The sequence below is a fragment of the Phymastichus coffea genome, unplaced genomic scaffold, assembly GCF_024137745.1.
Source record: "Phymastichus coffea isolate CEN01 unplaced genomic scaffold, Cenicafe_Pcof_1.1 PCOF00038, whole genome shotgun sequence".
Lineage (NCBI taxonomy): Eukaryota > Metazoa > Arthropoda > Insecta > Hymenoptera > Eulophidae > Phymastichus > Phymastichus coffea.
Window position 1 is genome coordinate 1,197,475 of NW_026706849.1, and position 27,161 is coordinate 1,224,635.

A 27,161-nucleotide genomic window follows, 5' to 3' on the forward strand; every position below is an offset into this window, starting at 1 on the left:
CAATGTAATTTACAAACAGTAGAGTAAAAATAAGGGTATATAAATATTCTGCTCATGAAGTTAGCTGTTACAACAGATCATTCGCATGTACCTGTTTTATGTGAAATCAAGAGAAATTGATGCAAACTTCAGAAATTACAAAAATATCGAAACGATGAAAAATTAATGAATAGCCGTTTGTTTCACTGTTAAATAAAGCTTTTTCGTGCGGTTTCGATTTTAAAAGTGAATTAATTGAATAGATCAAAAAGTTGGCCTAAAAATTATTTCACGTCAGAAAAATATAAAGAAATGAATAACTGAATATTGTGAAAAAGAAGTAAAAACATAGTTTTCGCTATCAACCTTCGTAAAGAAAAGAATAGTCAGTAGTTGGTATTTCTAATACAATTTTTATGAAATGTTATAAAATTTCATTTTGTAACTTTTTATAAAAACTTTATTATTTCGTCAATACATAAACAGAAATAAATAAGACATAAAACAGTTTTCAAGAGTTCTGTGAGGAAGCATTACATCAAAATAGTTTTAAGCGTTTTTTCCTTTTTGTACGTGTATACATATATATATGTATATGTGTTTGTGTATATATATATATATATATATATATGTGGATGTGTATGTGTATTTATTTTTTTTATATTGATTTGTTTTTTTACTAACATATACCTTTCTCTTTCTTAACAGCATTAAATTCTTCTACCATTTTAACAAGTCCATCTGGAATGATTCCGGCGTCTAATTCTTGACACCATCTATAATACTATAACAAAAAAATTATATTTCAATAGGTTGATATAATTTTTAACAATCTGAACATTGCTGTCCACCGCAAATAAAAAAGGAAACCAAATGTTAGATTAAGTTTGTTAAAACACTTTATCAAGAATTACTCTCCCAAGAAAATGAGAACATTATTTTTTAACTTTAATTTTTATTAGAATTCGTATGTATAGAAACTTATAAACTTTAATGAATATCTAGAAAATAGTTGGACAAGCTATTAATTGCATTATATTTCAATATGTTAAAAAATCGCAAATTTTTCAAACCGCGAGTAGCTCTAAAATAATTATTTATTAATAGACATATTATATACTTGAATTTCTTGATATTTTATACTTTACCATTTCTAGTTCTTTTGTAAGAGCAAATATCGCCTTTTCTCGATCGGATACTAATTCTTCTAAATATTGATATCGTAATTTTTTCCTGGCACGACATTCTCTGGCACTTTGACGACTGCGTTCTGTCACAATAAACATTGTTACATGCTTAATTGTTAAATATACTTTTAAATAACATGCATTTTTTTTAAATAAAAAAAATTATGAACTTTTTTCATAATAATTATGATGTAGTAAAATTTTGCAATGCTATTTCAATGATCATGATATATCAAATTCTTATAAAACTTAATTCTTATATTCTTACCTAGTTTTGCTTTGACATCAATTTTATCTGATAACCTGCGACCCGGTCTTCGCCCTCTTTTTCCAGATTCTTTTTTAATAGTTTCCTGGAAAGATTCCTAAAAGAAAAAGAACTATATTGTATAAAAACTTTTTCTATTAAATTTATTTTCTTTTTATTCAATACCAGTTTTTTTTCATATTCCTGATGACATTGTAATGGTATAATTGTAATCAATTTATGGAATTGAAAAATTGGACAATAGTATTTTAATTAAAAAATTGTCACTTTATAGTCTAAAATAATCCATTGTTTACCACATAATCATCAGTTTGTGTTACAAGTCCTTTGTAAGATATTACGAACCAAAGTCAAGTAATTCGAATACTGAGTATGAGATAAAGACATATTTATGCACATATGTATTGATTTATAAATATACTTTTTTTTTGCAGAACATGTACACAATGAGCTGAGCTATTATTAACAACACATATTAAAATATTACTTATTGTATGTTTTATTACAAGTCAGTTGTCGAATGCTTGTCTGGATTTTGAAAATTTGTATGCTGTGGATGGCGATGAAAGAAACACACAAAGAACTTTCTGAATCTATGACTATCCAACATGAAACAGAATACAATCAATGTCACAATTAGTTGATCAATATGATCATTTAGAAAATACAAAATATATGTCTTAGAAAAAATTAATTAATCCTTTGAATTGATAACTCTCTGGGCATTGATAGCATATGCTTAACTAATTGTACACAAATAGACTTCCAGTAGCAACTATCTTACTGTATGGAAACGTTTTAATTAAACTTGTTTCAGTAAACAAATGAAATGCTGACTGACAACTTATATAGATGACAATTAACATAATAATTTGAATCATATTAATAATTCAAGGACGATATCAAGTAATTCAAAAAAGAAAAACAATAGATTATAGGTTATATTAACATTTTATGATACAGTGATTTATAATGGACACTCACAATATGATCAAATGTAAAGTGATTTCCTTTTGAATTCAAAACATAATCAATGTATACTAACGTCTACTTCAGCAACGTAGGATTCATCAATTTCCATTCTTAAAAAGTAAATCTGAAAATATTTTTTGTTTTGATTTACTATTTATTTCCCATCATGTCGTAAAAGACGTAAACACTGAAATGAGTTATCGGATTATATATCTAAATATAGTTTTAATTTATCATAAAGAATAATTATATTTCATCTTATTCTATTGTACGCCAATTTATTAATTTATATCAAGTGAAAAATAAATTTGTTCGTATTTCATTTCATTTTAGAAAAATAGAATAACATTTAGTATCTGTCAATTCGCTCTCAACCGAAAACTCTTATTTAACTTTATAATGAATGAGAAATAAATTTATAAGAAAGTCTTTATTGCAAGTTATTTCTTAGTTCTTCTTACGAACAAACGATAGGCATAATGAAATAATGAATATATTATTTATTTATGTAGTTTAGATTAAAAACTGTTTTGAATTTTGTGTATGTACTACTTAAATTGAATGGTGATTTTATTGGCTTATATGAAATATACATTGCCATGTTACATGAAGGTAAGCCTTAAAGAAGGCGCGAAGTTCAACTTATACTATATTGTACAGAGGATATATCTTAACTTATCTTATATTTTACATTTAATACTAACAATGAATTGCGTAATACATTGAATCAAATCAAGATTTTTTTCTGATAATAAAGATATTATGGAGAAGGGCCCGTATTTGTGTATACGTCTAATTTCTTTAAGAAGAACAGTTCTTTGTTTATTATATAAGGCACATTCCCAAAAAATGTGTTCAATGGAATCATCAGACTGACCACATTGACAGAAGCTACTTAATACAATGTTCTTTCTAAATAGACTCAAGTTTAGGGAGGTGTGGTTAGATCTAATCCTGTTAATGGAAACTATTGCTTTGCGTGGCAGACCTAGATCAAAGAACCAAGGTTTACTGTCAGCTGTATAAAAGTTTTCAAAGAAAAAAGAACCTTTTGAGGAACTTAGGCTCATTATTATATTTTCATTCTCTTCTTTGCATATATTTTTAGGAATGTTTAGAAAATCAGACATTGGAACCGGTTCATTGATTAGGTGGCCATTTTTGGCTGCAGCTTTAGCTTTAAGATCAACAACTTCATTGCCATGGATACCCACGTGAGCAGGAACCCATGCCAATTTTATTAGAATGTTTTTATCGCGCGCTTGTGCTAATTTACTTCTAAGATTAATGATTAATACTGAATCACATGAATACGACATTAAAGCTCTAAGGACACTTTCTGAGTCTGAAAAAATGATATAGTTGCCGGAGCCTTTATTAATAATTTTTTCTACAACCAGTACGAGAGCTGTACATTCAGCTGTAAAAATTGATGCTGAATCCAAAATTCCATATTCAAAGCATAGATCTTGACATTTGCTCCAAGCAGCAAAGCCGACACATGTCTTACTGTTTTCTGTAATTTTGGATGCGTCAGTAAACACAAATGTACAATCAGAGTTTTCAGGAAATAAAGTGTTAAACTGATCATTAGGAGATTTACAGCTATTAATTTTCTTACCCTCATCTAACAGAATTGAAGGCGAGTACAGGAGATAGTTAAAATCTTTGAGATATTTGATATGCTTATTTAAACTCATCAAAGAATCTTTGAGAAACCAAACTTTTTCATAACATTCAGCCATAAGGGAGCTAGAAAAATTATTCGCAGAAATAAAATAGTCATTTAACTGAATAATCTCCTCTAGATTATTTGTAATTTGATACTGATTATAGGCCATACATTTAAGAATATATTTAAAACAGTTCAGCTTAAATCTGCATTGTAAATACGGGATTTTGGATTCAGCAGCCAAAACATTGATTGGTATGTACTACTTACCAATGAAGATGCAGATCTGGCCATCTGTTAGACTAACAACGAAACATGCACAAACGTTTTTTTGAATAATACCTACCGTCTATCGATAATAATTTAACGATTTGGAATTGCTCTTATATAAAAATATTTAATTATTAAAGGCGATTACAGGCGTCTTTAAATAAATAGAGGAATAATTTATTTCAATGAATAACATTATTATGAAGTTATTAATTTATATAATCATAGTACATAATCTGTATAAGTAAGAGATTAAAGCTGAATAACTCGCGATATATATTGACAGAAGATAGTTAAATTAATTAATAATTATCGTTGTGTTGGAGGTATAGAAGGTTCGGATATGCGTGTGTGAGTGTATGCGTGCGCGTGCGCACGTGTGTGTAAACGTGTTTTATATTAATATGAAGTTTGAATATGTTCTCTTGCAATTATATTTAACAAATTAATAGGATGAAAGATTAAATATTTTATTTCGGTTGAGGTTGGCTACAAATATGAACTTTGTCTGGACAGAATCTTTCCGAACTACTCAAATTTATTTGAGCTTTCGATAAGCTTTTCAAGTTAAATACCCTTCAAAACAACAGTTTCAAATTCATATCTAAAAATTATTCGAGGGCAAATAAAACTAAATTTAAAGTCTGTCATACGTTAATAGTGCCTTTATTTGACGCACCATAATGATTTTCACGCAGTCTTAAGTTTTACAATAATAAAACACATTTGTAACATTGTACAATTATGCTTTCAAAAGATGTTTCTTTGTTGGTATTAGTTTCCGCATATTATCCATAACATATCATTTTCAACGATGTGTTTTCATTTTTCATTCGTGTGCATGTAGTTGCTTCCTCGCTATGACAAATTTTCACTTCTTTTACTCGAGATTTTCAAGTATGAATTTAAAGAACATGCGATAAATCGTAAATTGATGATTAGAAACTGACGTATTGCTCATTCTTATTTGAGACATAAAAAAGCTAATACAGAATACAGACTGAAAGAAGTTTAGTACTTACCAACACTTTAATTTGCTTTACTATTTGTTATATTTGATACATTTTTTCTAGTTTGAGTCACCTTAATTGCGTAAGTTATATTGTTTTTCGACAACTTATAAATAGCGATATACGAATGCATGCAACTTAAAAGTTATTGTATACATATAGAGGCGGCATACACATCTGACACTTTGTTTACTCTTCCTGTAAGTTCCATGTATGAATGCGTATTATAATTAAAATTTTTTAATTTCCACTATTTTCTAACTATATTGCTTATGATAATGAAAATTACGTGACTGTAGTTTCACGAATCCTACTCCAATAACCCATTCATTCTATAATAGTCTACTCACTATTTATAGAAATCACTTTTGGTGCGTGGTTATGTGTTTCTTAGTATAATTATATATTGCTTTGAATATTCAAAGTCGCAGTCTTCAAACTATAGAAAATACAGGTAATTCACTTTCCAGCAAAAATACAATTCCTACTATTATTATTGTAAATTAATGGATGTTATAATTATTTTAATGTCTATGTGCATTATTTTTATAAGGAGATATATTACAAATTATTGTAGTTTTAGATGTAACAGTTAAATAAAATCGTAAGCTCAGAATTTTTTAATTCTAAAGAAATTGTCATATTTAAAAACTTGACTGTTGTCAAAATCCTATACATTTGCCCGTAAGTTATATGTCGCTCGCAGAGATAATGTAAAAGAAATAGCAAGGCTTTTCAAAGAATGTTCGAAAAATGGACAGTTTAGCAGCAAAAAAATTAGAGGAATGCAAAAAATCATTACAAACCTACATAATTTATAAATCTTTCCTGCGAGAGAGAACTTCAAATAAAAAGTAGAATTCAATCATCTGTAGTGTAGATGTGATAGTTATAGGAGTTGATCAATTAGTTTATTAGGTATGTACTTTACTAAAAGAATATAAATACTTGAAATTCGTTACTATCTTAGTATTTATATTGTACATACTATTATTTTATGTACTATATAAAGCAATCAGTATTTTTAGTCTTTGTAAAAACTTATGTAGAATTGATACAACCTCTGAAAAATAAAAGTTCAACTCCTAAAGTGGTACATGGATAGATGGAATGAAAGAATGGTTGAATAAGATATCAGGTGAGATTTTATTTAGAAAAAAAAGAAATGTACAATGATTGGGAACGCGATTAAATTAGTTTTATCAGATTATTTGCTTTTTTTCGTAGAAATCACTATAATAAAGTCGTTGCTGGCTGATCATAATTTATCTTTTAATTTGTCAATACAACGCCGTCAGTGATAATGGGATTACTACGTCTATAGTGCATGAGAAAAACGCAAGTGACCATGTTCTTTGTTCATTTTTCGGAGGAAGATGGACTTTTGTTCATCATTTAGAAAAGAAAATTATAAAATTATAAACGACAATAGGAATGAACAATCATAACTTTTGGATGGCGAACGACATTGACCTTCCATGACGGATTGATGAAAAACTGAAATAAATGTATATATTTATAATGATTTGTATTGATTTTTTCAATGAAATAGTAATGATTGTATGTCTGCCCATGCAAATTATTGGATTTTTTTATTTTTTGTATAATTTCCTATGTTTATGGTTGAATTCTTGATTCGTATTTTTGTACCTCATGCGCAATAAAAATAGTTTATTGCAGATAATTCAACTTCATTTTTCTTGTTACACTCGATAATCATTTAATTAACTTAAGGTATATTGAAAGATTACGTCTGAACGTGACGAGAAAAATTGAGAGATTTTCTGTCATAAACTATTTTTTTAATTGTAAAAACGCATTCTCGACGAGCATATCGGCAAAGCACATTCAAATAATTAACAAATGAAACTATTATCTATTAATTAGTCGTTTGCCTTATCTGGCGTTGCTCGAAACTATTTTGAACAGATTTAGCCTTGACTCGACGACATACATATCACATTATGAATCATATTTTAGACGCAAATGCTGATTTGTGATCATAATATAATAATATTCAATTTTTTTCTAATATAAACTTTTACTTTAATATGATTTGAAACATCTCGTATTACAAAAAGAAAGTATCAATTTTTTCAATACACCGATTATTATTAACTACGATAAATTTTCACCAAACTAACCGACGAGTTGCTTTACAAAAAAAAAGATATTACAGAAATTTGAGAAAGTGGCATTTCAGTCGTCATTCTTTTTCTTCAATAGCACATCTACACACGCATATATCGATTACAAACGAAAAATGTAACAGGCGCATCGTTGCATCATGAGCACGCGCTTATTGTTTGGTCGCGTACACAGACCTGGTCGGTTACCATGAGTACATGTGCTGTGTGACCGTCGCTGCGGAATTTTTCTTTGTCTCTCCTGGAAGTATGAGTAGATGAAACAATAAGGTCTTGGGCAGGTGATATTCAGAGCCGGTACAATGATATCTACGTCTTTTTTTTCTTTGAAACGCTATCCGTATAATAAAAAATACAAATAAGAAAATCAAGAAACAGCCGTCGTATGTGTAAAAAAGAGCACCTTGCTTTTCTTACTTCCAAGCAAATTTCAAAATATAATTTGATTTTACGTATCTCTGAAAAAAAAATTTACAATTTAAACACTCATTTTACAATTTAATTATTTTTTCTTAAGCTCACTATATAATTAATGAATGTTCATCTAACCTGAACTGATACTCTACTTTAGAACAGACAACAACTATACAAGAGCCTCCAAGCTTATAAGCTCTTTTTCTCTTTTGCGTTTTTTTGAGCATAAGCTCGTCACATATCAATCATTGCGCATTCTGAAGGCCACCTACTCGAACGCGAATGAAAATAAACAAGTTTTTGGTTAAAAATGTCGACATCATCATGATTCCGCTTACTCGTTTATTACATACATTAAAAAGAGGAAAAAGAATAAAAATCAAATCCGAAAATAAAAAATGTCAATATTTGCCAAAGTTTCAAAAGACAAAATTCAGACGTCTTTTATTCAGTAGTTATGCGTTAGAAATTAATTATAAATTAAATACAATGAAGTCCCCCAGAAGTGATTTCTGCGTTCTATCATTGCTTTAATGGATGGCTTCGCGTAGGTTGTTTTGCTCTTTTTTTATTTTTCTTTCATTTTCTTCGTTCACGAATATACTCGTAATAATATTTGCAATTATTCTTTCTCACGAGAATCCAAGAATCTTGGATGGTGAGAAAGGAAGGATTTAGGTGGATAAAAGGGAAAAGGTAAGGGGGAGGAGGGATGGTCGAAGGAATAGAGAGAGAGAGAGAGAGAGAGAGAGAAAGAAAGAGAGAGACGTCTTAAGATCCTAAGCGTCGCGTTCGAACGAGATAGAGTTGGGTATTTCACTTCTTTTTGTTTTTGTTGTTGGCACCACGAGGCGGCGTGACTGGTCGACCAGCATTGAGGCCACCATACGTGAATTTCCTCTTGTCGGCTGGCTTGAGAATCTGGAAACTGCACATCAACGTCTCGTCCACGGACATCATCGCCCCGGCATTGTCGAACTCGCCGCAGTAGTTGGGCGCCGAGAACAGCGTCACTAGTTGCCGTTTGGCAAAGAACTCGTAGCCATCTTCGACCACCTGCATAAGCGTGATTCAATGTAATAGAGCTCATTGCCAACTTCAAACATTTGGATCTTTGACAAGAGTCCAATTGAACTTAATTAAATAAAAATTTTAATGAAGCGTTTTTGGCAAATCCCTCACGTGATACGTTGGAATCTTTGTCTCTTTGTTGAAAGTCAATGTCTTAATTATAGCTACTATCAAAGTAAACGTTTTCGACGTATTCTTTTTAAGTACGTTTCATTAATTTATAATATATCATAATTATTGGATTTCACTGGATTAGTATTAAATCTCGTTTGATAAAAAAAGAATTAATAATTTTCAAGCCATTAGAGATAAAGGATCAAATTATTATGCAAAACAAAAGTGAATTTTATACGTTCGTGCAGTACAGGCTATTTTACGCGACTTTTGTCGACAACTGCAATTACTCGTAAGATAGCTAGTTTCATTGCAGTCCACAACAAATATTGAAAAACTTGAAAAAATGAAATTAAATATAATAGAAATAAAAAGAACGATATATAAACAATAAACAATGTAACTTATGAAAAAAATAAATAAATAAAAATAATAATAAACCTTCAAAGTTTAGGTGTAGTTGACTTAAAGTTGATATAATATGTAGCTAGTAGGAAGCGCATTAGATAATAAAAGTTACCTGATGCGCGCGACAAATAAGGTCAAAATCGTGTTTGTGAAGGAATTTGGCAACGACTTCGGCACCGAAAGTGAAGGATACACCACGATCATTCTCGCCCCAGCCCATAGTGTCCTTGTCGGGATCAGACCAGAGAAGGTCACAGAGCAGGCCTTGATCGGGCACATCGGTGGGCCGCATTATGCGCCTAATCTGTTCCATGTTTTGCAGATCAGGACTGAGGCCACCGTGACAACAGAAGATTTTCTCATCTACGATCGCCGCCACTGGCAAGCAATTGAAGCAGTCTGTGAACGTTTTCCACAGTTTAATGTTGTAGCGACGCTTGCCTGAAATTTGTTCGATTTTTGTCAGTCAGGAACTCATTGAAAAGATATTAATTTTGTAGTATTATTTGTGAAAGCATTGCTTACATTCATCATAAAAACCATATATCCTGTTGATTGAAGCGCATTCGTGGTTTCCTCTAAGCAGGAAGAAATTCTCAGGGTACTTGATCTTGTAGGCAAGAAGAAGACAAATCGTTTCTAAAGACTGCTTTCCTCTGTCTACGTAATCACCTAAGAAAAGATAATTACTCTCTGGAGGGAATCCACCATATTCAAACAGTCTAAGCAGGTCGTAATATTGTCCATGAATGTCACCTGCCAAAGAAATAACAATAACAACAAAAAGAAATAATAATTATCATTTATAATTTTATTTGATACAATTCTTTTACAGCTAGTATTTTATTTAAATAAGCATTTCAATTCATCATATTGTATGATCACACACTTAATTTTTAGACAATCATAATTTTGGCAAATAAATTGTTGTAAATATATGAATTTCAAAATAGTTTATGATACCATTTTTCGTGAATGTATATTGATTGTCAATTTTTACAAAATTAGAACAAAATCAAATGAAGCAAAAAAGTTATCCTTACCGCATATCTTTAATGGTGCCTCAAGTTCCAACAGAATGGGCTGTGATAGAAAAATTTCACGGGACTTGAGGCATAGTCCTCGAATTTCTCCTTCGGTCAGCTGAACATTTTTGCCTGGTCGTGCTCCTCGGACTGAAATGAAAGTTATTTCAATACTTGAATTATACATATTAAGAATTTATATTTATAGAAAATTTAAGTATAATTTGTGATAGAAATAGAAATAATAAACGATGAAACTTTGTATTATTTTATAGGGTTTTTTCAAATTTCTAATGAAATGTTTTCAATTTATAGTTTGTTTTACGTATATACAAATAAATGAGATATATACTAGTAATAATATCAAATTTAAGTAGAGGAAAAAATTTTTCAAGAAATTAGAAAAATTAGAAATTAAAAACATAATACAGTTATTATTATTCATTTTAATAATTAAGCATTAAGGAAGTAGTTGCATTTCATTAGCTCAACCTTTAAATAATTAGGTATTTGTATTAGCTATGAAAGTAGCGCCACCTATGATAAGTTGATTTCCTAAATATAGTAGGATATTTTTGTATATATTTTATAGATATTGGAAATTTTATTTTAAAATAGTGATACATCTTATATTTAGAAAATGTTTTGCTTTTTTATACCAATTTAATACAAGAGAAAATAAAAATCAAAAATTTCAAATATGATGCGTATAAAATGATGTTTAAGCTTGAAATCTATAAATAGAAAGTTATAGTTTTTTAATTTATATAGACTCAAGAATATATTAACTAATCTTACTAAGATTATATAACAATATTCTTTGCATTTTTAAATCGGTTGAATAAAATAAGTTACCTACACTAAATTTTGATATGAAGGCAGAATTTGAATTTGAATAAAGCGTGTTAAAATAAAAGGTGAATATCTTTAATAACATTAGAAAAAATATTACTGATCATAAATAAGTATTTTATATATCAATGGACTGGATAAAATTGGTACTAAGAGCCATTTAAGCATTTGTAGCAGAATGAGAAGCTAGCAAACGGAGAAATAAAGTATGAAGATTAATATGATATAAAAAAAGTTTGCTGCTTTGCCATTTGCTCATCAAAGCAGCAGCTGGTTGTGTAAACAAACTGGCAGCCTACATAATGATTAGCTTCTAGACATCAACAACAGCACAGACAGAAGACATTAGTGTATTAGAAGGCTAGTTGAAAGAAGCAGTGAGTAATAGAGGGGCGGGCCGGTGCATGACTTGTCCGCCTAAATTTATAACCCCCGTCCGAAAAGGAGAGAGATGGAGGGAGAGTTGCGTAATTGGACGGTCCCCACTGGCTTGGTTTAGCAAAAGGTACCAAACTCTTCAAGGGCCGCCCGTGTCCTTGACATTTTTAACTGTGGTTGCTGTAAAGTATGCGAGCACGCGAGCAAGAGAGCAAGAGCGAGCGCGAGAAGTTGATAGACAGACACTCTGAGAGGAAGAGGGAAAGAGCGATTTAAGATGGAGTGCGCTCTTTGGCAGATAGAGGGAAAGGGAAGGTACGAATGATATGCCAAGAAGATGATGCTCGTACTCAACATGCGCGTATATTGCGCGTCTCGTAAATATACAGCCGAGGAGAAATGGAAGCCAAGCGAGCCTCACGCGCTCTCTCGCTCGCTCGGCACTTCACCGAGAAAATGCACTGGATGATAATATGGGTTTTTCTACACAAATAGCGCGTGTGCGCAAAATTTTCAAAGCAAACGGCGCTTATGAATGGTTACCTTCTAAGAGTCGCGCAATAATATTATCAATGTTGAGCTTGTCCGTGTCAGCCATCGGGCCGGTTGAGGCTGCAACGGTGTCGGCGCGTTCTCGTGCACTCGTGTGTCACACTCACTCACTCTCTTTCTCTCTCTTTCCTTCTCGGCGTTGGTGGCGGCAGCCTCTGCTGATCTACAAACCAGCCAGACACGTAAGCTTAAACTCGAGCACGCTTCTCGTTTTTTCCAACACAGAACGCGCGCACCAACAGTTTTCTGAAGCTATACGCACGCGACGACCACGAGCACTACACACTCGCAAGCTCTGCCTCACTCGCTCGACACTGTGGCGGAAACAGCTCTTGCGCTTTCACTCGCAGACTTTGTAAGCAAACCGACGAAGAGGCAAGGTACTCGAATGGCCGCCCCGGAACACACGCGCGCATGCACCTATAGTTCTACGTATCCGTGTCGGTTTGCGTGGCTGGCTCTGTTCTACGCATATGTGTGTATGTGCGAGAAAGAGAGAACGCGAGTCGCTAGCGCGCTACATCTTCCCCTCTCTTTCTTTCTTGAGCTGGTACAAGATGGACGTGCTTATGAGGCTCACGTGTGCGAGAACGAGACGGTGCATATCGAACGGTTCGCTCCCCCTCTCTCTCTTGCGAGTCGGGACGCCCATCGGAATGCGTGGGTATGTGTGAGTATACGCGATTTTCGTTAACGCTCTCTCTCTCTCTCTCCCCTCTTTTTCTCCTCTCTTTCTCTCTCTCTCTCTCTCTCTCTCTCTCTTTCTGATTCTGCGCACCTATGGGCAAATTCTCATCGTGATGCGCAATGATTTTCAAGCGAGTGTGACGCAAATGGTCCGAGCTCTGCACTTCTACACTTCTTTTTTGCGGAAATTCGCGCAATTTGGCCGATCGTTAGCCTGGTCGTTTCAGTCTTACGAAACTTGTAATGTGAGGCTAGGAAGCGGTTATCTCGTTATTTCATGTAATTTTTGATAATTTAAAGGCTTTGCACGATCATTTGGCGCTTGTTACACGCCTTTGAACTTGAATTTAATAATTTTATACTTTTTTAAATAGAATTGTCGAGATAACTGTGTCAAATGTCGCATTCTGTATTATTAATTTAGGATAAGATTACTATAGTCAATGAATAATTAACGAATAATGTTCAGAGAAAATAATTAACAGTAACTTATAAATAAAAGCTCTAACCGGATGTTCCACAACTGATAGAAATATTATGACTAATCAAAATAAAATTTAAAGTAATTAACTAATACATTTGAAATTAAATAATTCTTATGTATCTTTTTACATATAACTTATTTTTTGCAGCTAACATTTGAATAAGCGCGCTTCACAGAAAATAAATAAGTTCAGTTTGCGCAACGGTTTTAAATGATACGAGACCAACTTCATGTAGTGTGATATTCATTTTCCGTTTACATTTGATCTTAGCTTTGTTTAATTCGCAAAAGTCGTTGCACCGTCAATCACCTGCGATCGTTTATTTTTCTATTGACGTCAATATATTCTTGTGAAAATGCCTGAAATAGGGGTAAGTAACGAGTGTTTTTCAAATAATTAAGAATTGATATAATTTTGCCAAAGTTTAAAGGAAATTCAGTTTACATTGTTTTCTTTGCGTGATTGGACTATTTCGAATTGTTATTTTATCAAACATTCTACAGCTATGATGGGTAGTTATGAATAAAAAAAGAGATAAATAATAATTTTAACCACTTATTCTGTGCAATTAATAATATTAAAGCTTTATAATAAATAAATCGATTGTAGGCTATTGGTTATATATATTAGCAGGAAATCCAGTGAAGTGGTAAATATTTACTTGGTGATTTTATAGATCAATGGTAAGCTTGCTGCAGAAAATGGAAGTGTAGAAGATGGTGGTGATCTTGGAGATTCTCCTCCTGGTTCTCCTGCAATACACTTTGAACCTGTAGTTCAACTTCCTTTAGTGGAAGTGTCAACAAATGAAGAAGATGAACTGGAAATGATTAAATTGTAAATTTATTCTTGTCATATTATTCAAAACATTAAATGTTCAATTAATTTTACCATCAATTTAAAATAATATACAATTATACCAGAGTGATATCAATTTATAATGATATTTCTTTTTTTCAATTACAATAAAACTACATAAGTTGGATTTAAAAAAATTTATTTTTTTGTAATTGTAGGAGAGCAAAGTTGTATCGTTATGACACAACTGATAGTCCTGCAGAGTGGAAAGAAAGAGGAACTGGGGAGGTGAAACTACTCCAGCATAAAACTAAAAATACTGTGAGAATTGTTATGAGAAGAGATAAAACTTTGAAGATATGCGCAAATCACTTTGTTTGGCCGTGGATGGAACTTAATCCAAATTGTGGAAGTGATCGTGCATGGGTTTGGAGTGCTCTTGCTGATTTTGCAGATGAACAACCAAAACCACAACTCCTTGCTATTAGGTTTGCTACTGTAGAGAGTAAGTTAATCATCTTATTCAGTACTCTAGATTATTATTTTATCTAGCAATAAAGTTATTGATTTTTTTATTTCTTTTACGAAGATGCCAAACTTTGGAAGGAGACATTTGAAAAAGCAAAGAAAATTGTTGAATCTGATTGCGAAGCTTACTCTGGAAAACCTGATACAAATGATAGTGACAGTGAAACAAGCTACTCAGATAGCGAGGATGAATTAAAATCTAAAGTGCAGGCTAAAGAAGTATCATCTACAAGCTCAACAACAGACACTACAAAGCTTTCCAAAGACAAAACTTCAGATACAAAATCTACAGATGAGGTAACAACAAATCTTGAAAAATTAAAGGTTAAGGAGCAAGAATAGTTTTCATTAATAATTGAAGACTAACAAACTGCAAGAATGGTGTGAGATTCTGATATTTAATGAATGAGATCAATACATTCCTGCCAGTGTGCACAAATGTAGTGTCAAATAGAATCTAAATGACGCAAGTTTTAGAGAGAATCGATAAACAAAGCTGATTGTATGAATCTTTTATTGCATGAAAAATTTTTAATAATCACCAGTTGTAACAAGTTTGAGTAATGAATCTGAAACTGTTTAATTAAGAATGATATTTATACTGATATTGTACATGATATCTGTGATTTTGTAAGCAAAAAATGCAGTATGACAAATGTAGAATCTTCACTGGCTAGTGATCACTAAATTATACAAATGCTACATTGTAAAATGGTAAAAATGCATTCAATAGATGCTATAATACTTTGTAAAAGATTTTTTATTTAATGAATCCTGAGTATTAACTTTCAGTTGATAATTCAATGGAAAATTTAGGAACATTAGTTAAGTAGTATATCACAAACCAGCAAAAACTAATCTTTTAAGTAATTTTTAACAAATTATTGACAACAATCTGTCTGTATTCACTACTATAAGCTTATTGTTGAATCAATTGTTACGCAAATGTACTCTTAACTTACAAAAAAATAGAACATTAATAAGATATGGATTGTTCACACTTTTGCTGAATTTTTGATCCAGTAAATATGTAATGTCGCACGCAATAGTAATGACTAATATGCATACTTTAATGAAACCCACTTAATGTGCAACTTTGTTACTTTAAAACTTATAATTCGTCTCTGTGCGTAAACGATTGTAAGATATTTCGCCTCTCTTCCATATTTCGCTTTTTCTCTTTAGATAATTTTCCTTTGAGTAAGCCGTCGATTCTTGTTTGTTCTGTTTGAACAAATACATCACCCTTATCCATGATTTTCTCCATCATTTTCACATATACTTTTGCAGCTGGACGATGCTCTTCGGGTAGCGTCTCCTCGAAAACTTTGGCTTTGTTTAAAATTGCCTGAAAAACGTTGAATTATTAAATTTTTCATTAGATCAAAATGTCACTAAAAAAAAGATTGATCAAATAATATATGTAACAAACCTGTCTATCTTTTTCATTCGCCGACTTGAATTCATCGGCCAATTTATCCAACTTTTCAACGCATCCTGGCAATCCCAAGTATATATCGGTTTTCTTTTTAATAAACCTTTTGATATTATCGGCGGTAAAATCTGCATCAGTCTCAGCAGTAAATCTGTATGGCTCTGTTTTCCCTTGTACAAATAATAGTATTACTGGATAATCGTCTTTTCTAATGTTATAACGTTTTGCTAAATCGGAATTTTCTTTATTTCCAAAATCTTTCACTCCAACTTCTCCAACTATTAGATCAACTGCATCTTTCGTTGCGGCAGCAATTTTACCAAATTCTTCGTGCTTCTCTCCATAAGGGAAAGCCACATCGAACTTTACCACGGCAGCTTTGAATTTTGGAATGATCTAAAAAAATTGTGATTTTCATATTGCTTATCACTCAGTCTTTGCGAATCTAGATAAAACTATTTTTTTAAAGTTTGTGTAAACCATTAGTTACTGTAAACAAAACTTGTAAAAAATGTATTTATACAGCTGGTATAATATTCAAAAGTCTACGTGTACATCATGTACAAGTGGATATTAAACGTGACAGGCTAGTCGATAAACAAGAACATACGAATGCTTTGATTGCAATAAATAATACATTAAAAATAAAAACATACTTTGTCAAAATTATGTGAATCCAACTGGACACAGCCTTTGCACTCGTCGGCAGCCGACAGTTCCATGTCGAAACAGAGCGCAACGAAGGCGTAAACGACCGTGAGGAAGACGCTCCGCATCATCGTATTTATTTTGTTTTCTTTCTGTGGTCAGCAAATTACTCTTTATTTTACTTGTTTTTCAGTCTCTGCGCTCTCTCGGAGTCAATTCGGCGACGCATTTACACTCGTCTGCTAAATGTAAGCTCGTTAGCTTAGCTTTATACTACTTGTTATCTCCACTTGTTCCTTTCTCGATTTTTCCGTTGCGCCGTGCCACGCTGTCACTGGCCTCTTAGCTTCGCGTGTACGCTTACTAAAAAAAGAAAAAAAAATCGGCTCACGTTTCTGTGGCTCAAGTGTTCGTTGTCTATTTTATGTAGTGTTTCTATGTTAAATAGTTTCCTATTTTAGAAGAACATTAATTCTATTGAAATAAATTGTAATCATGAAATAAGTCGCATCTATAACATCGTCCAAGTTCAATTACATTATGATCTAAATTGTTATTTGATGATTTTACAGCTTTTTAATTGAAATTTAAATTGAAAAAATTCAAAATTGTTTTATCAACTATAGCTGAATAAACACTATTTATTGCACGTTCACGTACTTTATAAATACCACAATGAATGTTTAAACATTAACATAGTTTTAAAACTTGCTGTGATAACGATTTGCACGTTTATATCGACTTGACTGCAAATAACAACATAACTTACAATAAAAAAGCAATTTTATTTGCAAAAAACCTTACGTATTAATGTATTACGGTTATGTTTTTCGGACACTGTGCGTGAAGACTCAATTTTACACACGTTCGAGAAATTCAGCATGCTTGAAATCTCGTGCTACTTACATCGTATCGAAAAATAAAATTAAATACATGTGCGAGAAAGTGATTTCACCCTTGTGTGACCTCTTCACCCTCGCTTCTCTCGGGCGCAAACATCCACACAAGACTGAAGTTACTTTTTCGCACTAGTATCCAAATATACTAGATGCTACATTTAAACGCATTATACCGAAGAATTTTTTTATTGGCATTTCGAGAAGCAATTTGGAAAACAGCTTTGATTATTTTATGTAATTTAATAACTGAGTTATACATACTACCGCAAAGTGCACCGAAGAAACCCGCTACTTATAACTTGTTTAAGATAGTGACCTGTAAAATGTTAGTATCATATTTTATTTAAAGTAGTTAAAAAATTTACAATGCGAATTATTGCTCGAAAAATTGTTCAGAAGCACACAATATAACACTATGCAAAAATGAAAGCACTTACCCTAAACTAAACGATAAAAAAATAAATAAAACTATTATTTACGGCGCGCACGAGTATGAAGGCGAGTACGCGAGATTAGATTTAAAAAAGTGCATAGAGAAAGCTTGATGCTGAGCTTTCACTATCAATCAGAGCGATAATTCGTGACTCTAGCAACAAATAAGCATTGAGCTAACCTATAATGCAAAGATGACGCCGGATAAGTTGTCTCAGTGACACTGACAGTGGGCTTTTGGCACCAACACGGCGATCGTAGCGACTGTGCAGTCGCCACGAATCAGAGGCAGCCACGGCGAGAGCCGCCTAGTCCAGCGCGGTGTGTTCATACACAGCAGGCAGCTCAGCTCTGCTTTTTGCCCCTACGCGATGGCGGTTGCGCGCGCATCACACTTTCGTATGCAGCTTACAACCACCCCTCAAGTGCTAAGCTACCTGCTGCTAATTCCATAGCGAAACGGCAATCGTTCTTTATCTAATTCGGCCGTTCGGGGTTTACTCGTGTACCGTTAGTATAATTTGCATGGCAGTGCACTATACAGATTACTGCGCTTGACAGCATTTTCATGAAACTATAGACGATCTTCGAGGTGTTTGAGACATTTTTTAATTTTTAATTGAATGCAGTGAATGAGAATTGCCTTTAACGTAACATTGTTTGTGCTATATTAGTCAACTATAGAAACGGTTATATGTTAAAATTGAAGTCAAGGACATGCTTATCGGTTCGCCGCCCATAAATTTTGCGTCGTTATCGACTTCCCTGGCATAATTCAATTGAACTGAAAATTATCCGCTGTAATAGCATAATAGCAGTATTACATAGAGGTTAGGTATATATTATGATATATTTTTATTCAGATATCGCCAATTTTTCTCAATTTCGGCTTGAATTTGAACTTAGCAATTTATTTACAGTCGTGATTGAAAAGCAATAATCACAATCGATTTTATTGTTCATTTACTTGATTTATCGCGACACAATGTTGAAATTCTAATAAGTTGAAAATAGGGCTTCATTTGAACAGACGCTTTAAACTTTTATGTACTTTATATACTTTAGGTGCGTTGAATGTAACAAAATATTATGTAATGCAAAATAATAATTACATATATTTTTAAAAGAAAGTTAATTTTTCCTGGCTCTTTAAAATAAAAATTATAATACTGTACCGCATTATATTCTAGAAATATTTTTAGATGTGGTAACAATAATAAATTTAATTTCAGTGCACCCTCATAAATTTATTAATTAATAATATATTTGGATTATTATAACTCAACTTCACGAGGATAAATAGTTATACATACGTTTCTTGCGATGAAAATGAAAGATTATTTTCATTTGTTAGCAATTTGCAAAATAAACAATACTTATTATTACTTAAAAGTACATTATGACAATTGATAAAAAATATTTGGCAATGTAATCTTTTATAAAAGTAATGTCCATTTAGAGGTTGTTACGTTATATTTATTTACTATGATTGACTTTAAATGTGGAAGGAATGATTGGATGTAATTATTAACAACAAATGGCTTTAATTATTGGAATCTTACACTAATGATTATGCATTTATACTTTTTTATTATATTAAGCTTTCTCGTTTATTTGGCGGTTATAGTTACGTAAAACAGCGGCCAACCTATCCTCGCTTACTTACAGACTACCTTGCTAATGCATACTTACAGACTACCTTGCTAACTTATACTTTAGTGGCAAGTTTCATAAAACTCGCCTCGGCGATTATTACATCACATAACTACACATCGGCAAGGCATTCAAATAAGATAATGTAAAAATTTATATTATAACAATCGACCAAAAAAGATCTTTCTCATGAAAGAAGTTTTATTAATAATAATTGTCCACAACATAATAGGGATTTATGAAAAAATTTATGAAATATACAAACTTTGAAGAAAAAACATAATACCTCTGAATGTTAAAAAATAACATTACTGTATATAGACATAGTCTGTCAGTTTCTTAACATTTAAAATAGTGTATTTCTTTATATAGTTAATGTAAGGATGTGTTCTACTGGTCAAGAGATATAGAATTTAACAGTTTGTTTCAATTTATTTTAATCAAACTACCGTTAAGTTTTTAAATTATTGGTGATGTAGTTTATTTAATTAGAAAATATTTTCTGAAGAGACTGAAAACTCATCAGCGAAATGTTGAAAAAAGTGCAGACCGCATAGTTTCATTAAGGGTTGACCCTGAATATCGTAATTTTTAAAATTTTTTGTTATGTCATTGAGATAAGCATAAAAATATATTTTATTTAGCAATAATTTTTTTACAATACTTTACGGAGGTGAATGTCTATTTCTATGGTTCATTAGCGCTAAAATCGATTTTTCAAAGTCACGTAGTACACGAATGAGCTCAAAATATAATATAAGGTCTTGCAGATGGACATCTTTCAACGAAGAAATTTATTCAATGCAATATCAAAACCAACACCATTGAAAAATTGAAATATTTTTCAAATATTAGAACTCATTTAGCATACACGCTTTACAATATTACATGTTCATTCTTTTGTAAATAATAATATATACAATGTAGGTTGCTATTTCATGGATTAATCGGATTCTCCTGTAGGTACAATTTCAAACCATTTCCCATATAGATTAAATTACAATAATAACACACTTTGGCAAGTACTCTTCTAGTTTATATCTGGAAATGAAAATACTGTTATATAAAACTCAGAAAATCGTATGTAAGTTGAAACCAAAAAATACCATGTATTATATATGATACAATAAACTTATATCTACGAATCTGTGTATCTATAATTTTCGAAATCGCTCGATACGTATAAAAGTGTAAATATATAATTTACATACGTCAAACAGTTATAAAATAGATTGATATTAAAGGCTTAAGGATAATTAGTACTCAATAATACTCGTTACTTTTATATTGCACAATCTAAAATTTATCGAGCAAAAAATTTAAATAAATAGCTATAGGAAAAATAAAGCTTATGACCATAAATCAGCTAGCCTCTTCGGCACCTCCATCGTCCTCCTTTCCATAGGCCAAGCCATCGGCATCGGACTTGCTGTGTGACGACTTTCCTGCTGGCCAATAACAACGATATGATCGCTCTTCTTCTTCAAAGTATTCGCGAAGCTCTACTAGCTTCTGACACTGTTCGGCTAAAATGTTACGTAACTTTTATCAGATAATAATGTACAATTACCCTTCATTTTTAATGTGGACGACAATATATTGTTAAAAAAGTAAGCTTCAAGAAATGATTTACAACACTAGTAATCGTAAACATTTGATATTGATGAAAATAAACTGAATACATGATAGCGAGTAAATTAAGTTGAGAGCGAAATAAATTTTACAATAATTCTTGGTGAGTCCAGCTGGGTGCAATTATGTATTTGTTCGGTCAACGATTGAGTGCAAATGAAAAATGCCGAGGTAAAATATGAATTTTCGGGAAAAAGAGTCGTTACAAAAGTGCACTTGGCACAGAAAAGAAAGCCATAGTAAAAGTGTTTTCTACCGTGAAGATTTTCGACGTCGTCGAGCTTGCCGCCAAAATCCTTTGGGAGACACTCAGGTGGAATGTACTGATAAACTTCGGAGACGTCCCCGGTATGCAAGTGTAGCTGTGTATACAAGAATGCTCGTTTTAGTATGACAATCAAAACGCGCATGTTTTGCCTTTTGTTCGAAATCCATAAATAGCTTCATCAAACTATATATTATGCGTGTAAGTGCAAAATTCAAAACCGATCAAGTAAAATGGCCTACGTATATAGTTTCGCGAATATTATTTTGCTCGAAGACTGTTAAATTGCATATTGGTTTCTGATCATGAAACTTCCTAAACAATTTTTGTGGGCAACTATATACGCTAAAATGTTATTGTACCAAATAATCAATAATAGCATGGAACTTCGGATAATCAATAATAGTTTTATATAAACACAAAGGTAGTTTTCACACCGATTCTCGTGAAATAACGCTCGCATTTTATCAGAGTTATACACGTAGTCATTTTATCATAACGATCGATACACTCAATCTCTTCGTTAAAAATAAATAGTCCGGGTGATCTAATTAAACGCGCATCTTTCTCCGTAGAATTGAAAATTCACGTTTGAAATTTTACAATTAGAAACTACGGTAGTGAGCACGCCTGAAATGTAAATCGAATATCTGGTTGCCACAAGTGTAACAGAAAGACTCAACTCTCTGGGCTTCGCGTGACATGCTCAGTAATTATGATGCTATAGCAGACACACACGCGCGCGTTGTATTCTTCGCCTGATGCGCTTTTCATCCGAATTATATTCCGACATTTCGGACAAAAGAAGTGCTGACTACTTTCTACTCTGTTTATACGGCTATTCTCGTATTTACTTGGGTTATATCTGACGCTATAACTGTAAGATCGCAATATTGTCACTGTGGTTATTAAAAGTTCAACTTGAAGCTGTGATAAGCTAAGAGAAGATACTTACAATATCAAGAAGCTCCTTTTTCATGAAGGGCTTGATCAAGGCGAGCACTTTGTCGATGAACCAGACGCAGTTGAGTACGTGAATGGCTTTGAGTCTGACGGGCATAGCCTCCTGAATGTACTCGAAGAATCTACGTACCATAGTCAGAGAGAGCCTCATTAAGTGAGTTATTTTGACGCCCTTCATGTCGAAGAGGAAGACATGTCCGGGCACGCAGCCGTGCTCGTAGAGGCTCGCGTCCATCGTCATCATCAGCAGCTTCACCGAGTCGCTGAACATGTAGTGGCGTGGGTTCGTGTCCGACAGACCGTGGAACACTATGCGATTACCTTCCTTGTCCGGCTTTGGTAAGCACACGTAATTCCTGTTTCAAGAATTTTTAATTGAGTTGAAAAATACACGTGTATACCGCATGAGAAATCCGTATCGCTGGTAAATTTCTTTAACTGTTAGATTAAACAATGCGCATGTGATTTACGATGAACATTGGCATATTGTGACAAAATATAAGATTGCAACGTTCCATATTGGCTCAAGGTATATATACGGATTTATTAAGCGATATCGCTGTGGCGATATCGTTTAATAAATCGCGGTACGCCGTCGAGTCTCTCTACGGAAATGAATATTTCAGGTATCGCGACCCCAATAGTTATACCAATTGACCGTTCAATCGAATCGAAATTTCGCACTTCACTTCATACGTGTGCTATTAATAATGAGCGCCGGCTGAATTTTCAAGCTAATTTGTGATTGATTGCAATTTTTGAATTATTTCTGCTTGTCTGATTTTGTTCCGATTTGAACGTTAAGCCGTGCAATCAAAAGTCTTTTATTCAGGTTTTTCGTAATTTGCTCGCTGTTTAATCGAATTACTCTAAAGTTACCTCGTGTATGTCTTGAGAATATTACAGTTTTGTCGTATTAAAATAAAGATTTTTACTGAAAAATTCAAATTATATTATGAATGTAGAGAAGAACCATTCTGATGTTGCTACCAGACATTCCAAGAATTGATTTAATAAAGAACAAAGTGCAATCTCTTGACATTCTGCGCTTCACAGCCTCCTTTTAAAGAAATAATGTTATTGGCAGCTTTATAAATTGCCCAATCTATCGCAATTCTTCGCAACTTAGTTGTTTTGATTACAAATACAATTGCTTTCAAATAATCTTTGCTTTTCTCGTGCTCAAAGATTGAATCACGTGTTTTCCGTCTGCGTATCTTTTTTCTTGCTGCTATTAACTTTCATCTATAGATGCAAACAAAGTGCTACCAAAATTACTACTTATGGATTATGTTTTCCAAATAATAATAAATTTGATAATTATAGTAAATTTCGATGAATAATGTTAGGTTTAAGCTTCGAATGTTATAGAATTATCAATCAATATAACACTATTGCATTAATCAGTATATTTGTAACTATTGTTGCTTAGATGTTCTAGATATAGTGATCGAACTTGGCTAATTATACACCTACAATAAAAGTCGTGTAAGATATGCGGTATTTACTTTCAGCAATGTACCTTGTCTAATTAGGTACACAAATAAACCGGGTAAAAAATGTATAACTACGTTCGTGTATGTTTTGACTTGAATCTATTTATTTTGTAAAAAAATGAATTTGAAACTATTATCATAATTTTTTAGTTTGGATACAGGATGAATAAATTTTTAGGTAGAATATTTAATTCAACTTGTCTGTATCAATAAGTTTCGATGCAAATTATACCCATCAATTAAAATAAAATTCCAATAAAATTTGCAAGCCGATCATTAAATTAAAAAATTATGTGTTTCATAGAAAATGTTTCGAGTACTCCTAATGTAAAAATTATTTCAAAATAAAATAATTAACTGAAAATGTAGTAACACAACGAAGCATGGTTCAATAGTAATTTTTCTTCTGACCATCGTTATTTATATTTATTTGTTGTATTTAGTATTGAATATAATTAACGAGTGAAGTATTGTTGTATAAGATAATCTTCACTCATAATACTTATGTCCCATAGACATCCCAATGTGAGTATTTGACAATCAGATATTCACTTACGCGACTTTTAAGGTAAATTGTAGGCTGTCAAGTGTTGGATCTCGATTTTCGAAGAACTCAGGAACTGTAGCTCGTAGCCTGTAGTAAGTCTCCATGCATTTGATTGTGGCTGGCTTGTCATAGTAGCAACTATGTGCAAAAATAGCCAATTGCTCAGGCGGCACCTTTGGCAAGGAGTGTTTTGTTGCCCAGGTTTGTAACTCCTCCAAAAGCTCATTCGTGATACTTGGCCAATTAGTTCGTGATTGTTTGATATCGTGGCCAAGCTTCATTTTTATTATTATTGTTTTATAAAGATCGTTCTAGATATATTTGTGCAGTTATCTCATTTTACACTGAACATTTCTGCAAAATGTAAAGCGAAAAACATATGCGTTTATTATTGACAATATTCTTGGTAACATTAGTTAATATTGTGTTGAATGGTTGTTGGAAAGAATTTTCATAAATTTATTCTAATTATCAATATTTACATTTCGACGAATACACACGTCAAAGTGTGAAACATCACAAGCCAACGAGATGAATTTGCAGAACATTGCAAAACATTCATAATTAGCTGAAAATTATGGTATATGAATGGAGGCTTTTTTGCGTAATTCCAGGCTCATACACACAAGATTACTCGGGTTTACGTAATATTTCTATTCACATTTTTCACTTCTATTTCTCACTAATTGCCATGGACGTTTCAAATATGACAGATATTTTGAATTCTTCGAATATACATTCTGTGATAGTTATAATGTATGTCGGTTTTGAGATAATCGAATCTCAAGTTTTATCTGTGATAAAACACACTTTTCTATGTTTTTCCATATTATAACCGCATTTAAAAATTATTAAAAAAAAATTATGATTGTTATTTCAAGCAATTATTTAATCATTTAAATAAATGATGCTGCAAAAAAAAATTATACTTATGTCAACATTTAAAAAAATAGACATGAATTATTTCTCATTCACGGAAAACCTGTTATGTAGCAGCTTAAACTATAATCGTGTATACGAAAGTTGAGTTCCGCTAGAAAGACGAACTACTATTAGTTGAAAAATATTATTCAACAAAATGTTCATGTCGTAAATAGATATTTATTGATATTCGCAAAAATCGCCCTCATATGAATATATATTTCGCTTTCAAAAATATATAATACGGTTGTTTCAAATGAGCCAGATGTTCGAATAAAAATAATCACAAAATAATTTAATAGTGAAATTGTAAGGGACGAGTTAATATAAAAATAGAAAATAAGTAACATGATTTACCTGTAAATAAATAATTGGAGGATCGTTAAAAAGTAGCACGGGATCGACGGGACGTTGAATTAAGGATATAGTTCCACGCGTACTAGAAAGGAGAAGGAGCGCAAGTGGCAGTGCGTCACTTAGCGTTCGTTACGAAAGCCCGGCAGTAGCGGCGGCGACAGCACTATACACTAAAGTAAGGGACCAGTAAAAGCCGATGTACGCGTGCGCGTGGTCTCGAGTCTACTGAGACAGCGTTCATCAAGGTGAGCCGATTTCGCGTTCGGCGAAAAAAAAGTAAAAGAACTTCCCTCTCTTATAGCTTGCCGTTCTCGACGTCGAATGCTAATTAGCACGCGGGCACTTGCATTACGCACAGTACGAAATTTACCCGACCATTTGAACTCCTTATACTTAGTCGCGTACGGATGTCAATTTTATTTCGTGAATCTGCAACGAGAAACATAGTCTCTCGCTTACTTTTTATTCGTGCATGCATGTGCAGTCGACGTTTTGGCTTGGCTTAATATTGTTTCTCGCGATTGCAAACTGAATGCTAATGATTTTCGCCTCAGGCGAAATTTCATATTTTCTGGATGCAAGAACTGTTGTCTTCTGAATAGAGCAGACAATTTTTCTTCGTGAAAAGTGTGGGGTTCCCCAATATTTATTTCGCATACTGGTACTTCCATAAAAGTGTAATTTTTTATTTTTAGATATGACGAAGTATTTACTCGCTGCAGAAGGAAGTTTGGTACCATTCGAACGATGATTACTTTCTTTGTACGTATTTACGACGAAGTTTTGTAATCAGTAGCTTTGCAACGTAAATCGCTTATGTCTGCATTTTAACAATCGTCATGTACGAATTCTCAAAACATAGATGGACTCTCGTGTAGATTGATTTACTGTAATCGAAATATTTTATTCCAATCAGAAATTTATGTTTTTTAATTTAACAAATTACTCGCTGAACACTGATTACATTTTTTTTTGCTTTGCCGATATCTACAGCACGTACTGGCGAATCTCGCCGATTATAAATCTGTGATATAGAAATTTATTCACAATATTAACTGCTCTGATATTTATTGTTTTATACTTTCGTTTTAAATTT

General features: G+C 32.4%; 5 protein-coding genes across 9 annotated transcripts; 1 reads left to right on the forward strand and 4 right to left on the reverse strand.

Annotated features, from left to right (window-relative positions):
• Positions 1 to 451: 451 nt before the first annotated feature.
• LOC131663761 (REPTOR-binding partner) lies at positions 452 to 2,601 on the reverse strand. The gene is made up of 4 exons (XM_058934372.1): positions 2,480 to 2,601; positions 1,435 to 1,531; positions 1,128 to 1,249; positions 452 to 763 (listed from the first exon to the last, which is right to left on the reverse strand). Exons 1-4 carry the CDS (start codon positions 2,513 to 2,515, stop codon positions 659 to 661), a joined length of 360 nt encoding a protein of 119 aa, XP_058790355.1. The 5' UTR covers positions 2,516 to 2,601; the 3' UTR covers positions 452 to 658.
• Positions 2,602 to 6,485: 3,884 nt separating this feature from the next.
• Positions 6,486 to 12,863, reverse strand: LOC131663788 (serine/threonine-protein phosphatase alpha-2 isoform). Of its 3 annotated transcripts, none has more exons than XM_058934423.1 (6): positions 12,582 to 12,863; positions 12,311 to 12,482; positions 10,556 to 10,687; positions 10,038 to 10,268; positions 9,625 to 9,953; positions 6,486 to 8,975 (listed from the first exon to the last, which is right to left on the reverse strand). In XM_058934423.1, the coding sequence occupies exons 2-6, from the start codon at positions 12,363 to 12,365 to the stop codon at positions 8,736 to 8,738; spliced, it is 987 nt and encodes a 328-aa protein (XP_058790406.1). In that variant the 5' UTR covers positions 12,366 to 12,482; positions 12,582 to 12,863; the 3' UTR covers positions 6,486 to 8,735. The 3 variants fall into 3 exon arrangements, with proteins under 3 accessions (XP_058790406.1, XP_058790405.1, XP_058790404.1); XM_058934422.1 differs by having other exon boundaries at positions 12,560 to 12,863; XM_058934421.1 differs by having other exon boundaries at positions 12,311 to 12,862.
• Positions 12,864 to 13,135: 272 nt separating this feature from the next.
• Positions 13,136 to 15,894, forward strand: LOC131663790 (ran-specific GTPase-activating protein-like). Its single transcript, XM_058934427.1, has 5 exons — positions 13,136 to 13,568; positions 13,639 to 13,861; positions 14,168 to 14,328; positions 14,508 to 14,794; positions 14,879 to 15,894. The coding sequence occupies exons 2-5, from the start codon at positions 13,847 to 13,849 to the stop codon at positions 15,157 to 15,159; spliced, it is 744 nt and encodes a 247-aa protein (XP_058790410.1). The 5' UTR covers positions 13,136 to 13,568; positions 13,639 to 13,846; the 3' UTR covers positions 15,160 to 15,894.
• Positions 15,895 to 15,916: 22 nt separating this feature from the next.
• Positions 15,917 to 18,562, reverse strand: LOC131663789 (endoplasmic reticulum resident protein 29). Of its 3 annotated transcripts, none has more exons than XM_058934424.1 (5): positions 18,413 to 18,562; positions 18,061 to 18,115; positions 16,909 to 17,263; positions 16,250 to 16,648; positions 15,917 to 16,165 (listed from the first exon to the last, which is right to left on the reverse strand). In XM_058934424.1, exons 3-5 carry the CDS (start codon positions 17,029 to 17,031, stop codon positions 15,929 to 15,931), a joined length of 759 nt encoding a protein of 252 aa, XP_058790407.1. In that variant the 5' UTR covers positions 17,032 to 17,263; positions 18,061 to 18,115; positions 18,413 to 18,562; the 3' UTR covers positions 15,917 to 15,928. The 3 variants fall into 3 exon arrangements, with proteins under 3 accessions (XP_058790407.1, XP_058790408.1, XP_058790409.1); XM_058934425.1 differs by lacking the exon at positions 18,413 to 18,562 and adding an exon at positions 18,237 to 18,360; XM_058934426.1 differs by lacking the exon at positions 18,061 to 18,115 and having other exon boundaries at positions 18,413 to 18,547.
• A 933-nt stretch (positions 18,563 to 19,495) lies between these two features.
• On the reverse strand, positions 19,496 to 26,272 carry LOC131663703 (alpha-tocopherol transfer protein-like). The gene is made up of 5 exons (XM_058934258.1): positions 26,066 to 26,272; positions 24,797 to 25,141; positions 22,737 to 23,100; positions 21,773 to 21,878; positions 19,496 to 21,410 (listed from the first exon to the last, which is right to left on the reverse strand). The coding sequence occupies exons 2-5, from the start codon at positions 25,066 to 25,068 to the stop codon at positions 21,247 to 21,249; spliced, it is 906 nt and encodes a 301-aa protein (XP_058790241.1). The 5' UTR covers positions 25,069 to 25,141; positions 26,066 to 26,272; the 3' UTR covers positions 19,496 to 21,246.
• Positions 26,273 to 27,161: the final 889 nt, after the last annotated feature.